The following is a 15050-nucleotide window of genomic DNA, read 5'->3' as shown; positions in this document are numbered from 1 at the left end:
ATATATAAAACCACAGGGTGCTAATCCACAAGGCAACAGAAATTAAAAGGCAAAGTTGTCCATTATTGGAGGAGAAAATGTAATAGAAGTGTTAAACTGAGCTGATTTTTAACTTGAGATATCGCGACAATTGCTTTTTAAATAAGAACAACAAATGCTTTAACAAATACATCACTTTCTATTCTGATCAGATTAGGAAGACTGAGAAATTCAATGAAATAAGAGAAAAAGAATATGAAGAAAAAGAAGCAAGTGGACAAAGAGTATTCAGAAATTAAAAAATGAAGACACAGAAGAAAAGGGAAGAAGAAAAGAGGAAGACAGGAGAATGTGACTAACGTACTAGATGTTAACGCACAGTCAGATAAACCTCTAAGACTCTTGAAACTGGACTTCGCAATACTCTGTTGTCCACAGAGCTCCTTCTAGCTTGTTAACCACTGTTCACAGCTCTTCAATGACTCACAAGCCCTCAGGAACTCATCAGGAGGAGCCCACTGAATATCAAATATCCAGCAGGTACAAGAGACAGACCCAAAGGCAATTTTGCTTTAAGGAGCCGGGCAAAATTAAGTCAGAAAGGAAATATAAACTCTGACAGAACTCTAATAATTCCTAATATGTGCCGAAAGAAAAATAATCAGCTTTACTTGGGAACTATCTGTTTTGTTTTGTTTTTTTTTTTTTCAAGACTAGGGACAAATTAAACATGAGTGCTGTCTTATGCTTGTTTCAGAATTAAATGAGAAGAAAATCTGCTGGTTGATGGCAACTCTACGTGTGCAATTCTTGACTTCAAGGTATTTGCTTACATATGTTTTTAAATCCAGTTACCTAAAATATTAATAATAATCTTTTACTTGGTATCAAAAAGCTGAAATTGGCTTATGTTAGGACAGGTTGATTTCCATCCCTCACCATATAGATCTAGTGATACAGACATACAGTTAATAACATGCACAATCAAAGCAGTTCCTGTTGGGCAAATTAACTTATGTCCCATGAGTCCCTAAGGGTCCACCACTTTTATAAATGAAATAACCCTTATACTACATAATAGTAAGTGCCGCCCAGGTAGCTAGTACTTTAAATTTGAGAGAACTGAGAAATGATAAGGTAAAGGGGTGATGAATCTGAATTTCCCTTTAAAAATACTTTTATTGTATAAACAATACCTAAGTTTAGATGTTGGTTTGAACTAAAACTTGATATTTTAAAACACAATCATTTCAATATGATAGGTTTGGATAAGGAAAGACTGAGTGAGCCCCTATGGTAGAAACCAAATGGAAGTGGACTTAAAAAAAATTAATAGTCTGACTTTGAATAAAATGTAAAAAAACAATTACAGTTTGTTTTTCTGACCTATGCTGTCAATCCCACTCATGAACATCAGTTTCAACAATCAAACCAACAAAAACTAAAACAAACAAAAAACTGTGGGAGAGAGTACCCAAAAAGTGAGGAAGTGTCACCAAATAGAACATAGCAGCACCTACGCATTTATAGAGCTCTTTAGAGTATATACTGTGTCAGGATTATTTTCAGCGGAAATAGAAAAATCATCACTGGTTTTTAAAAAATATATATTCTATCACTACTGAAGTATATTACTAAAGTAATAAGACCAGACAATCTAAATTTGTGTTTCCATGCTTGACAAATGTGCAAACAATTGTATCCCTGTACTTAGTCAGCCTGGAAACATGGCAGGTGCTCAATAACTATTCATCAGCTGAATGGTGGTACCACATGGGAAAAGGCATTCCTCAAAAAGTGCGCATGTGCGCACGCGTGTATGTGTGTACAGGGATGGGGGGGGTTGTGGTCAAATACATTTCTTAAAAGTTAATTTAAATTTAATAGTTAAAAGTTAAAATTTAAAAGTTAAATTTCTTAAAAGTTCAACAGCTATCTTCCTGCTCTTTGTCAGAGCCTTTATAATGCTACTGTAAATTCCTAAACTTAATTGTCTATCTTTTTTATGCAATACCTATTAAACATAGATTCTAGGAAAATTTAGTCTACACCTTTATGGAAAACTTATTATATCTGTATCTTCCAATCTTTTAATGAAAGACACAGGTGAACTATTAATTGGCATATGTTCATGTGTGTTCTAAATTATAAGAGGGAATATATATATATATATATATATATATATATATATATGTATGTATATGTATGTATATGTATATCTTTTAAGTCATATGGGAGGCTTTGTCTAAATGGGAAAATAAAATTTTAGAGTGAGAAAAATTGAGATAGTTCATTTGAATTACTCATTTTTACTGACAGAGAAACTTGCTCAAGGAAACTATCTTGTTTTGGTACATAAATACATTAGCAATGTCAAAGACCCATCCTGTGCAACTATCTGACTAATATATCCAATATCTTACTAATTTGCTTACATAATTATCTTAAATTGAAAAGAATATTCCTGGCAAGAACTATGCATACTAAATAGTTTCTTAAGTTAAAATTTTATACTCTATTGCTGTTTAAAAAAGGAGGTGCTCATTTAGAATTGAAAGGAGGAAAAATTGCTTTCATATACTAAAAAGTCATTTTTTTTAGATCACTGTGCATCAAATGAAAAACAAGAGTAAACATTACATAGTGGAAATTACAATGGAAACTTTGTTCCATATACTGAGGTATCTAACGAACTTCAGGATTAGTACCGTCAAGCAGTAAAGCTGGGAATACATATGAACTTCATTTATGGAATATATGTAAGATCACAGATCAGGTCACAAGTGTGAAAACTACAATTCCACTCTAAGACAACATTCTGATGTTCAGATTATCAGAGGCCATTTTCCAATGGGCGTCATGTCGGTCCTTGAGAGATCAGCCCTTCCCAAAAGATACCTTTGTGAACTGGCTCCCCATTTGCCTTATTCACTCACCAGCATCCATTAGCCAACTCCATGCTTTATCTTCAATAGAAAAGATACAGCTTCTTCTTGCCATGGTGCCATGAAAAGGTTCCAGAAGGTTCCCCTTAAACAACATTTCCTGAGTGACTGCTGCAGCACCAAGAGTAAAGGATATGCCAGGTCAGCCACTTTTCCTTCCCAGCAGTATTAGCAGCAGCAGCAGCAGCAGAAGCTGGAGCAGACCGTTTAGACCCAACTCCTTGCAGGATGCTAGCCAAAGCACTCTTGTTTACTCTACACCTAGACAGAGTTTGCCCGTATGTTTGCACCTTTCCCAGAGTGTCAAAACAGGTGTTTTCCCGTGATCATGCTTAAAATCTGCTCCCCAAACAAGGTGATAAATATACTGCTACTATGAAATTCTAAGTTTCTAATTCTATGGAAAACATGTTCTTAAAGGTTTACTTTATCATAAGGAAGGCTTGATGAATCCTTTTAAGAATTCATTTGCCCTCCTCACTCCTAATAAGAAGGAGGATTGCCCTAAAATTTCCTGTTAATGAAAAAAAGGACATTACCATATAAAATAAATGCCATCATGCAATATTGGTCACTTCTTTCCTAATGTTCTATCTGCCTTCCTGAAATAGAGTCACTTTTTGCAAACACTGTTTTCATAATCTTTACAACACTCGCAACAGATGGGGAAATATCAGGTCTTATGATTTTTATTTTACAGAAGGAACAATGACTTCTTTGCTATTATATTTTATTCCCATTTTGACGTTATTGATGAGTTGCTTTTCCTTCCAGTACTGTTCAACTTAATGAGTGGCTAGAATATGGCCGTACCACAGAGGCGGGCAGGTAATTAAAAAAGCGTTTTCTTTACTTAACTGATTTATCCAGAGCTAAAATCCTATAGATATAAACAGTATCTAGAGATTTTTAAAAATGTAAATAGCTCAACCAGGGATAAGTATAATACAGACTACTATTTTCCTAATAAGCAAATCCTATTTACTTATTAGAGAATAACCATAAAGAGTCATAAATACCAGAACACAGAAACATGGTTCCCTGAATAGCAGAGAATGCCAATTCTCATTAGCAAAACGGAAACCCTACATGCACAGAAGCTTAGTATGTAATGTTTCTTGTATATTAACAGTTTCCATGTTCCCTTCATCATCAAAGTAGTAACAGGAACAATCACTAACACTTACTGAATGCTCACCAAGTGCCAGGCACTGTTCTCAGTGCTATAAATGTGTTATCCCATTTAATCTTCACAGCAACTACAGATCAGATATTATTACTGCCTCCTTTTGCAAATGAGGATACTGAGGTTCAGTCAGGTTCCATCCCACGTTCAAAGTCACAAAGCCCGCAACTGACATGGACCCAGGTTGTCCAGTTCGGAACTGGGGCTCCTAAACATTTTGCTAAAACTGCCACATTAGTTTTGGTTTTCATTGCTTTGTGTATTGCATGTATACCTTTAACAAGATAGACATTAGAAAATGTTCACATAAAACTAAGATTTAATAATAGCTAACATGTATATGGTACATATTGTGTGCCACGAAAATTCCATAAATTCTTGACATGCATGTGTTATAAGGTTCACAACACCCCAACAGGGCAGATAAGCTATTTAGTGGGGTACATCTAGGGGGTACGTCAGAGAAATCAGAGGCATAGAGTTTCGAGGCTGTTGCCAAAGGTCATACAGCTACTAAGGAGCGAGTGTAAACTTTGGATCCAGAGAAATGCAGTTCCTGAAGTTGTGGTTTTATGCCTACACCTATCCTCCACTGCCTCTTGCTAAGCTGATGGTGTGTTACACTTAAAGGAAGGGAGTAGGAAACGTCAGGTCTGGGAGAAACCCTACTGGGAAGAAGTTCTGCTATTCCTGTCTCTTTTCAAAAATTTAATGTGCATAAAGTACGTCCATTTATATGACACACAAGTCTACATCCATTTCTCTTAATGATGTTTACTAACTTAAGAAATTAAATGTTTCATGGGATTCTCAGATTTTAACAAAGTCAAGGACGATTTCAGTTTTCACATTTTTTTCAAGTATATCGTCTCTTTAGAAGCACTAACAGGGTGGTAGGTAGCATTATCAGCACAGTACTGGTCATCCTGTTTGGGGGATTACCATTGCTGGCAGCCATACTTCTATTTCATTCCCATCATTTAATTATACATTTAATTATGTACAGGACCAAGACAATAACTGTGAGATCAGAGGAACCTTTAGAAATCTGAGGATCATCCCTCGAGAGATGGGCTGAAACAACCTTGGACCAGGACACCTCTTTGAATATTCAGCAGCCGAAATGACCTTCTTTGAATTATTGCTTGAGGACACAAAGCCACCTGGGTGATCTCAGCTCAAATCAAGCACCTACGGCCGCAAATATAAGACTGAAAAACCAATGAGGAATCCTGAAACCAACCTATCTCTTTAATTTGGCAGCAAGCCTAACTCTCTGGACTAAGTTTGGCTAGCTTCAGCTTTTTTGGCTTTAACCTAATATAAATTAGCAAAAGAAACCAGGAAAACTTCAGAGAGAAAATACAGTTATGGTGAAGGCATCTACCCTCTCCGAATTTAGCCACAAGCTGTAAGAAATGCAGCCATTTGGTGGCATTTAGCAAGAAGAAATTTAGGTGCCCATGTGGTACATCTTGGTGATGCATTCAAGCCTATTTACTCTCGATTATTTTTAAAATCAAGACTTTCCAAAGAAGGAAGATGACAATTCTTTACCCAATTTCTAGACAATTATCTTCTCTGCAGAATTCCCTGAGTGGTGGCATTATACATTGTACCCACATAAGCTTGATTCACTCTTTGGCTGACAACAAGATTTAAATTTATCTGTCTTCGATGTTAACACTAAATTAACACAAAAGTTATTCAAAAGTTCTTTAAAAAACACATTCTGACATCTTTTTGGTGAGAAAAACAAAGTAACCTCATAGGCTTTTACATAAGATAGATCCTAACAAATGATTTCCATGACCTTGGCACTACTAAGTGATACGCTAGGAACATCAGGACTCATTTATGCACTCATCTGAATATAAATATATATGTGGGTATATATATTTTTTCTGACTGTTCAAGTTATGTACTGCAGCTACAATTATTATTTCTCGCTGATGTTAACGACAGTGCAATTAAAAACATAGAAATACAAGTTTGGGTCATTTTAAGACTTTACTTTCAGAAAGATATCAAACAACAGAAGTCATATTTGTAGATGAATACATTAGCTGCTTCTTATTCATCAACTCTTTGATATATATACTCTGTTTTATTTAATTCTTTGAACTTGCCTTTATCTGGAAAGAAACATATTAATAAGCACTAACTCTAGGCTATACTTAGGTCAAAACAGGTAAGGCTGCAGTGAGCTACCCACGTTCTTTTGAAACTAAACAATGCATTATTACCAATCCTTAACTAATACCAAGTCAGTCAAGTATTAACTGGTGACCTAAAAGTGAAAAGCTCTAATTGTGCATTACAAATTCCTGAGTCATTTTGTCCTCACAACTTTATGCTTTAAATAAACTTAAATGCTAGCTAAAGAAAATCTACAAGCAACTCAGTATGACTTAGTGTTTCCAAACCAGGAAAAGGAAGGACTTTTAGTGTTCGAGATAACGTTTGTTTTCTGTAGTCTGGAAAATAAACATTTCCTACGCAGTTAAGCAGTTAAACCCAGGGACTGTGTGTAGAGAGAGAGAGAGAGAGAGAGAGAGAGAGAGAGAGAGAGTGTGTGTGTGTGTGTGTGTGTGTGTGTAAAGTGCCTGTGTTTGTGTGGGTAAGGGTAGAGAGAAGGAAAGAGAAAAAGAGATTTTTTTTTTAGTAGTACTCAGTGTTCATGTAACACCAAATTTTGTGCTGGAGTTAGAATTTATCTAAGTTATGTGCACATGAGCCATGGAAGAATAGCAATTTGTCAATAAAATCAACAGGAAATGCTTACCTGATCATATATATTGCATTTCTACTAATTCAATGATACAGAATGATATATTACATATAGTTACATAAAATAATAGAAGTCTTAGGTCTCTAAATTGGATTGATTTGTTCCCTTTATTTCAAATATACATAAACCATTTTCTGCATTTAAATAATATTAGCTCTTTCTCCTCATAGAGGAAAAAGCAGATTTTGTCCTGATACCACGCTTATGTAACACTAAAGATATCTACTTTATTTTAATACATTTTATGTAATTTATTGTTTACTGGAGTTACTAAGCAATGGCCAAGAGAAGTAATCCTTTTGTATTTGTCAAGTATGGATACATATGTAACCTATCAAATAACAGTTTAAGTTGTCAAGGCATGAGTAAGAGCTTCTACTGCAACCATCCGTCTTCCCATGTGTTAGCTGGAAATGTATCATACAAGCCTCTGTTCCAAGTCTGGGCACAAGATTATAAATTAAAAGGACAAATACCACCTCCACGTCAGGCATACGGCTATGTCTACTAGTTCAGTTAATCCTCACTGCACGACTTTGAGGCAGGTATATTACTGTTCCCATTTGACAGATGAGAACATTCAGAGAGGTTGGAAAATCTGTCCAGCAAAATCAGAATGCCCCTAATACCTTAGGCAGAAACTAGGAACTAGTGGAATTACACATATACACACATACACACACACCCCCCCACACACACACACACTTGTGACGTTTACTTTCCTGTTTTCTGTTATAGGGATTGTTATACATATTTTTTAAGATACACAGAGAGTTACAATTTATATTTTTGAGGATTTATAGAAATAATTCTTAAACTATTTGGAGACTGCTACTCCTTCAGTTGTCAGGTAAGAAAATAAAAGGGAAAATTATTTTGAACCAAATAGCATACATATTTTAAAATGTCCAGAAGGCTTTTATTTTATCCAGCACCTGAAAATAGTGGAACACTAGTTTGTTTTAAAAGAAATACATTTTCTTTATGCACGTTTGACACTGCTGGCTGACCTAAGCCAAAACAACTCGGCTAAGGAGTAAATATCATTCTTTTATTTTTACAGGGTTCTCTTAATGCCAAATAGAATATCCCGTTTTTACTTTTGTTTCTTGTTAATAGAAACTTTATATTGTATAATTAAATGCGACCAGTATTATTCCTTTTTTAGGCCCAGTTTCACTCCTAAATTAGCTCGTATCTGTCTCTCAGCACAAGCACTTCCAGTTCTACATCCCTGTTTAAAATATTTCTTCCCCCTCTCTCCACCTTTTTTTTTTTCCCCTTCCAGAAATGACTAATCTTCCTGTTATTCTACTCTGTCAGTTTTTCCCCTGGTATTCTTTTCACGTTGCATAACATTTACTTTTCAACAACTCCTTTTAGAATTTTACTACTGTATCCTTGATGCTAGCCTTCCGTTTTCAACAGATTAAAACAGTCAATATTTGTATATTAGCAAACTTTTTTGTCAACTTCTGTGCTATTCAGATTAAGCTATCTCCTCAAGACAAAAATGCAACTATTCTTTCAACTGACATAATATAAATGTCCATTTGTTGCTCTTCAAAGTTAAATTCAGTCTAATCCTTCATTACCAGATACCACAATTAAAGGGCTTAGTTTTTTATCTCCTTTCAAATTTCCTGATAAGTGTTAGCAAAGCAACATAATGCCAATTCTTTTAAAATTCTCTTTAAAAAAATAAAATAAAATAAAATTCTCTTGCTTTCCAGCATTTCTCCATAACATCATAAAACATGTTAACAGACTTACAAGCAGAATGTAAAGTTTGTCATCCTTCTGATTTTCAACTGCAAAAAATTATTTTAATTATATGCCAAGAATCTGACTTCTACACTAATTTTAAATAATCATAACAGCTATATAGCTACATACTATCAGAACATGAGTAGAGTTTCTATCCTAGAGAAAAGATCTGAGTTTTAGAATTATAATGACTATTTAAATATATCTAAACTTTACAACATAATCGTAATCTCAGACTTACACAGTCCATTCCTTTGGCAAATTCAATATTATGTTTATTATCTCATAGTCATAGAATCCCACAGAAAAAGCAGTATCTTACTAGTCCTATTTACACTGGCTATTCATACAGGAAGATGCTCACAAAGCCTTAGAAATTGTACACTTTCTAAAATCCAAAAACACCTTTAAAAATCCTGACAAAACTCTTTAATTACAGGAGATAAAGAGATCCCTAAACTGTCGCCCTCACTTTCTGAAATAGAAGTAAAATAAAGTTCAAATATTTGCTTAAGTTAAAATAGCATAAGATCTTCCTATTTGCTTGGGGGGAATCCCCATTATTTCCTCTTCTCACTTTTTCAAATAACAAAAATTCAAACAAAAAACTTCCTTGTTTGTCACATATAATGTCCTGTACAGAGACATCTCATTTTTCTTTGGGTCAGCATAAATAACTTTCAAGCCTCTTTATTGTCCCTATTTCAGACTCTATGGCCAGGGACTCTAAAGTCAGCTAAAACATCCTTGGTTAATATTTATAATATAGGACATCAAATGTTATAGTGACCAATACCAGATTTATATACATGTCTTTTTAATTACATTATAGGTAGAAAACAAATCCAAACTATATATTCTATGAAAAAGGCAAGGCTCATGTCCACGTCCCCAGGGACTAGCACTGTGCTTATCTCTCCCCACTCCCCCAAAAAAGATGTTCAATAAATATCTTCTAAGTGGATAAATTCAATCATATAGGGGTATATTATGGTAAATAAAAAAGGAAGGGCAAGATATTTCCTGGCACCAATGGAAGTAATATTCTCAAAATCTATTAATCCAAAAAAAAAAAAAAAAAAAGAAAAGAAGAGGATTAGGAGAAATAATTCAAAGGATATCCCCAAGGGAAATCTTATCAAAATTTGTTAGAAGACTTTGAATGTAGCTACAAATATATTCAGATCTTATATTAAGAAAAAAGTTACTGTCTGATTCTGAAATTGATAAATAAAATAGAACTCATGCATTTTCCTCCACTTTCTAATATAAACCATATTGTGAAAGTGCCAATTAATTACTAGGAAAAAGTTTTTTATAGAAAAATTACAGGTAATGAATGTAGCAGGAATGATATAATTAAGTCACCATTCTACAATCCCTAAAATAACCATGAAGCTATGAACTGATCAACAATGAGGTGAAACCACTGGTCCAAGACTGATGAACTTTATAGGATAGGCCCAGGCTGACCTGATTTCACTGACAGATTTCAGCATCATTAAAAGCGGGAACAACAGAAATTATGCCCCCTTGGTGTGATGCAATTGAAAGTACAGAGCACCATCTAGGAAGTATTCTCATCAAATAATAATAAATTGCATTACAATTGAACTCAATTCTAGCTTTAATTTCTAGTCTGCAGAAAATCAGGGTGATGGAAGAACAAGGCAAACATCACTATAAGGAAACAATTAGCTAAATTTAGAACCTCAATTCTTCTTCATGACAATGACTGAATTTTTCAACAAATAAAAGCATGGGGAGAAAAAAAGGGGCAGAAACTATCATAGAGTTAGAAGAATCTTAAAAGATGTAATATCCAAATGAAATGTGTAAATCCTGTTTAGATGCTCATCTGATCACTCTGCCTATTAAAAGGCTCTTGCAGTGACAACAGAGAAAAATTGAACAAAAAATGGGTACTAAGTAATATAATGGAGTCTACAGCCATACCACCCTGAACGTGCCCGATCTCGTCTAAGTAATATAATGGAATTATTGTCAATTTTAATAGATTTGGAAATAGAGTTATATTTAAAACAAGTTCTAATCTGTTACAGATACATACTAAAGAATTTGTAGGTAGATAATAGGATGTCTCAAATCTGTTTTAAAATATATCGGGGATAAAAGGTATGTGTGAAGTAAACGAAGTAAGATGGGTAAAATGTTGACCAATGCATACGGCATAGATGCATACAAAATGCTGACTCATACATCAAAAATAGTGTTATATTTTCTCTAATTTTGTATATGTTTGAAAATTGCCATAATAATTTTTTAAAGCTTAAAAAAAAAAACAAACCCACAAACAGAAAGCAAAGGAGAATGAGTTATTGTCTGGGAGAATAACCAAACTTTCCATTATATATATATATTTTTAAGATTTTATTTATTCGACAGAGATAGAGACAGCCAGCGAGAGAGGGAACACAAGCAGGGGGAGTGGGAGAGGAAGAAGCAGGCTCATAGCAGAAGAGCCTGATGTGGGGCTCGATCCCATAACGCCAGGATCACGCCCTGAGCCGAAGGCAGACGGTTAACCGCTGTGCTACCCAGGCGCCCCTCTGTTATGTTTCTGACCCAGAGTCACACAGCCTAGCTGACAAGGTAGACTTTGCTTCTTACAATCTGATCTGGCTGACCGAACTCAATTCATTTATATCTATGAACATAAATATCTCTATCTGTAACAGAAAAACAACTGGCTTAACCTACTTCAAAAAATTATATATATATGATAATAAATTCTAAACTTAAAAAAATCTAAAAATATAGATATCATTATTAAAATGCTTTCTTGTTCACCTTCAAGTCACTTGTATATGTATTATCAATTTAACCGAATGATAAGGTCTTTATGAGCATGGTCTGTGTCTTATTCCTTCAATCAACAACAGTTCAATATATATTTCTAATGGGTCTACTACATATCATGTATTCCACTAAATTGTAAGAACACAAAGGTGGTGAGAGAGAGGGAGGGAGGTACATAATTACAATTCATGTGCCAAAGACCGTTACAGAGATATGAATGGGGCATACTACAGACACAAAGAGACATGACAATAACATGGCCAGGGCTGGGGTGAGGAGAAGCTTCCTAGTGGAGGTAATATCTAAACAAAAACTAAATGTGAAAAAAGTTTATAAAACTATTCCAGGGAAGGAAAAAAAGTTCTAAGCAGAAAGACAGAAAGGACAAAAGACTGTAGGTTGGAACAGTAAAAGAGCTTACTCTTTTGCCACAGGGCACTATCACTAATACTCAATGTAACAGGCACTGGGCCTCAATCAGTAACCCATTGGACTCAACAAAATGCTAAGTACTTAGTAAGGGATCAATAAATATCTATTAATTAAGGTATGGAGAGACAAATGGTAGTACTATTTGAGTGCTCACTGGGCACTGGGCATTTTGCTAATATATTGAGATAAATGTATTTTTTTTTAAAGATTTTATTTAGTTTATTTGAGAAAGAGAGAAAGTGAGCAAGAGAGAGAGAGAGGGAAGGAGCAGGAGGAGAAGCAGAGGGAAAGGGAGAAGCAGACTGCCTGCTGAGCTGGGAACCCATAGTCCAACGTCCAGGCTCAATTCCAGGACTCCGGAATCATGACCTGAGTCGAAGGCAGACACCTAACCAACTGAGCCACCCAGGCACCCCGATATAAATGTATTTCTTATTCAACCTCACATCAACCCCAAGGTAGGTCCTAACTTACAGATTAGGACATTGGGGCATAGAAAGGTTAAGTCACTCCATTAGCAAGTGGTATATTAAGCGATGTTCTGAAGGTTTCAAACAATGTAGAAAGAAAACATCTGGAAATAAAATTCTACGTGGCTATTTTACATGGTCAATCGATTACAAAAAGAAGAGATGACACTATAAACAGTGAGTGCTGCTAAGTGTCTAAGTGGCTCTCTGGAGAGGGAAGGACCTTGAGTTGCGGCATTTGTCAATTTCCATGATGTAAATACTCCCACCATGGCCAATGTCAAGCTGCCAACATGACATCACTTAACCTGGAGTTGGGTAAAAATGTTTACGTGAGCCAGCTCCAGCACACCACTGGTCATAGCCTTCAACAACCCATTCAGGTAGAGATTTAAATTAACAGGCTGACTCTATGATCAAGAGGATAACAAGTAAATCAAAGAAAAGGTACAACCGCTAGCTCTGTCCACAGGATTCTGTATACAAATAACAGCCAATTCACGTTTGAAATTAATGAGCTCCTAAGGAGTATATTGTAATGTATGAAAGGCAATGAGATTCCTCAAGGAAACATACATTTTCTGTGAATGAAGAGCTGACATTTAAAAAAGTATTCTTTCTATGTGATTAATGAACTGTGATTACTAAGTGATTTCCTACTAAACTATTCCTCCCTCAGGTAACACATAAGAGGAATTATTTCTAATTAGAAAAGTTAAAAATGAAAACACAGTTGAAAGAAATTATTTGATTTGGGTCATCAACAAACATGGCAACCAAAAAAGGGGAGATTACTTTTGCATACCCTGTGTTTTACAAGCTTCCTGCCATATAAAAGGCGTTGAATGATACTGATCAGAAGGAAGGAGAGAAAAAAAAGCCAATCATAGAACTAGATTTATAATATGTAGTCTTATTCACAGTTAAAGAATATGCAGATATATGTATATAAAGGGAGTTCAAATGATTAATATTAGTGTATTTACACCATTGCTTTAAAAACATTCCTTCAGGTTACTTAACACTAGCATTGAATGAATAAGCATAGTTAGATAAATTTTAATATGTGTACAAAAGGGAGTTAGAATTATTAATATTAATATATTGATCCTATCTCTTTACAAAGTCCCTTAACATTGAACAAGTGTCTAAGAAATAAATACATCTAGATAAATTTTTAACAGAATACAAAATACATTTTTCACATAGAATGCAAATATAATGCTGAAGAGAAGCAACTGGTGATTAGCAAAGCAAAAAAAAAAAAAAAAAAGATAAATTAAATACAAATTTCTTGAGAGGTCTAGCAACATTAAACCAGATGTCTCCATTTTGGGCATGTGGGGAGTCCGCTGCTGACCTGGGACTGAATCGGGCGCTCATGAACCTGCAGCCTATCTATTAGTTAACAGAATCCTGGCTTAAAGAGACTCCATAGAAAAAAACACAATTTATTAGCATCTCATTATGCTATTTAATACACACGCAAAACAAATGCAAAAGATGCTTCTGAGCCTTGTTAGAGTCTCTATAAGTCGTTTTTGGATGTTCCTGTCTCAATAGTAAGTCCCAGATATGTGTTATTGGGTTAATTTGACTATTGATTTTTACTCATAATGCTTATCAAAGGAAGAAAGATATCACTTCTTTTAGTCTAGTGCCTTAGGGGAGAAAAATTCAGAGAATAAATGATTAAAAATGAAAAAAAATCAACAACACTGTTGCCTAGTACATAAAATATCTCAAACAACCGATTTTGTTCCTTCACTAAATTGACAATTTTTTCAACCCGGTTATCAGACTGAGATGAGAATATAGGTGTATATTTTTATCTTTGTGATATCACAATTAGTTGAGAAGTGAAAATTCAAGACAAATAATTCTAGTGTTCTTCACACAATGCTGATTTCATTTCCTTGAATAAAAGATGCTTTCATGCAGTAAAAGAACCTTCTAGTAATATATGTGTTTTCATATTTCTATACAATGGTAATATTACCTAACTTAGTAAAATCCGGCCTAAAACAAAAGTGAATAGGCTTTGGGTCAGAGATTAAGAGACTGCCTTAGATGAAAATTGTTGTCCAGATTTAAAAAACAAAACAAAAAACAAAACAAAAAACAAAACAAAAACTCAAGAGAAAACAAATACTACTATCTCTTCCACTTAGTTTGAAAGTGGATCTGGCTACATGGTCTTCTGAAATTAACACGTCACTACATGCTATACAAATAGGAAGTATGGCCTGAAATAGAGATACGTAGTTACTGACACTAAACTCCTTACAATTTTCATGGTGAAGAATGGCACACCTGGTTCAATTTGCTATCTTCTTAACATTTTCATTATTTCCCAACCTGTAAGATTAGAAAATTAGACTAGCCTCATAATTATCAGCAAACAAAACAAATGTAGGGCAGAGGTCTTCTCTAAACTCATCGCTTTCGAGCACTCTATGAAGAGGCTCACTGTTCAGGACAGTAAGTATTGCTTCATTCCAAGGGGAGATACTCTATAGAGTCCGTATCCCTTTAAGATTATTATCGAGGCCTTACCTTTTCTGAAAACACATTCTGTTTGCAGAAAAGCATGCCAAATCTAAAATAATGGATCAGCAGAACTTATTCTCCAAGCAGATGACATTTACAAATTGTGAAGC

At 34.7% G+C, this 15050-nt stretch overlaps 1 protein-coding gene and 1 long non-coding RNA gene across 25 annotated transcripts in view; one reads left to right on the top strand and one right to left on the bottom strand.

Moving 5' to 3' along the window:
• MBNL1 (muscleblind like splicing regulator 1) overlaps positions 1-15050 on the bottom strand; it is a 196859-nt gene that overhangs the window by 105612 nt on the left and 76197 nt on the right. For 3 of the 24 annotated variants that reach the window (XM_045812478.2, XM_045812447.2, XM_087870293.1), the window contains exon 2: positions 2916-3035. The exons of the other annotated variants lie outside the window; for them this stretch is intronic. Coding sequence is in view for 2 of the 3 variants with exons in the window: in XM_045812447.2 (XP_045668403.1) it covers positions 2916-2921 (6 nt within the window). In the remaining variant the exon portion in view is untranslated. The remainder of the gene's footprint in view (positions 1-2915; positions 3036-15050) is intronic. 24 annotated transcript variants of the gene reach the window in all.
• On the top strand, positions 393-5383 carry LOC123802089 (uncharacterized). Its single transcript, XR_006782432.2, has 4 exons — positions 393-519; positions 737-800; positions 3699-3752; positions 5117-5383. It is a non-coding gene; the product is annotated as an uncharacterized LOC123802089 (long non-coding RNA).

Source organism: Ursus americanus, chromosome 20, assembly GCF_024610735.1.
Source record: "Ursus americanus isolate L20-20 chromosome 20, mUrsAme1.1.p, whole genome shotgun sequence".
In the NCBI taxonomy this organism is placed as follows: domain Eukaryota; kingdom Metazoa; phylum Chordata; class Mammalia; order Carnivora; family Ursidae; genus Ursus; species Ursus americanus.
Note: the sequence above shows the minus strand (reverse complement) of the source record. Positions and strands in the feature narration are given on the sequence as shown.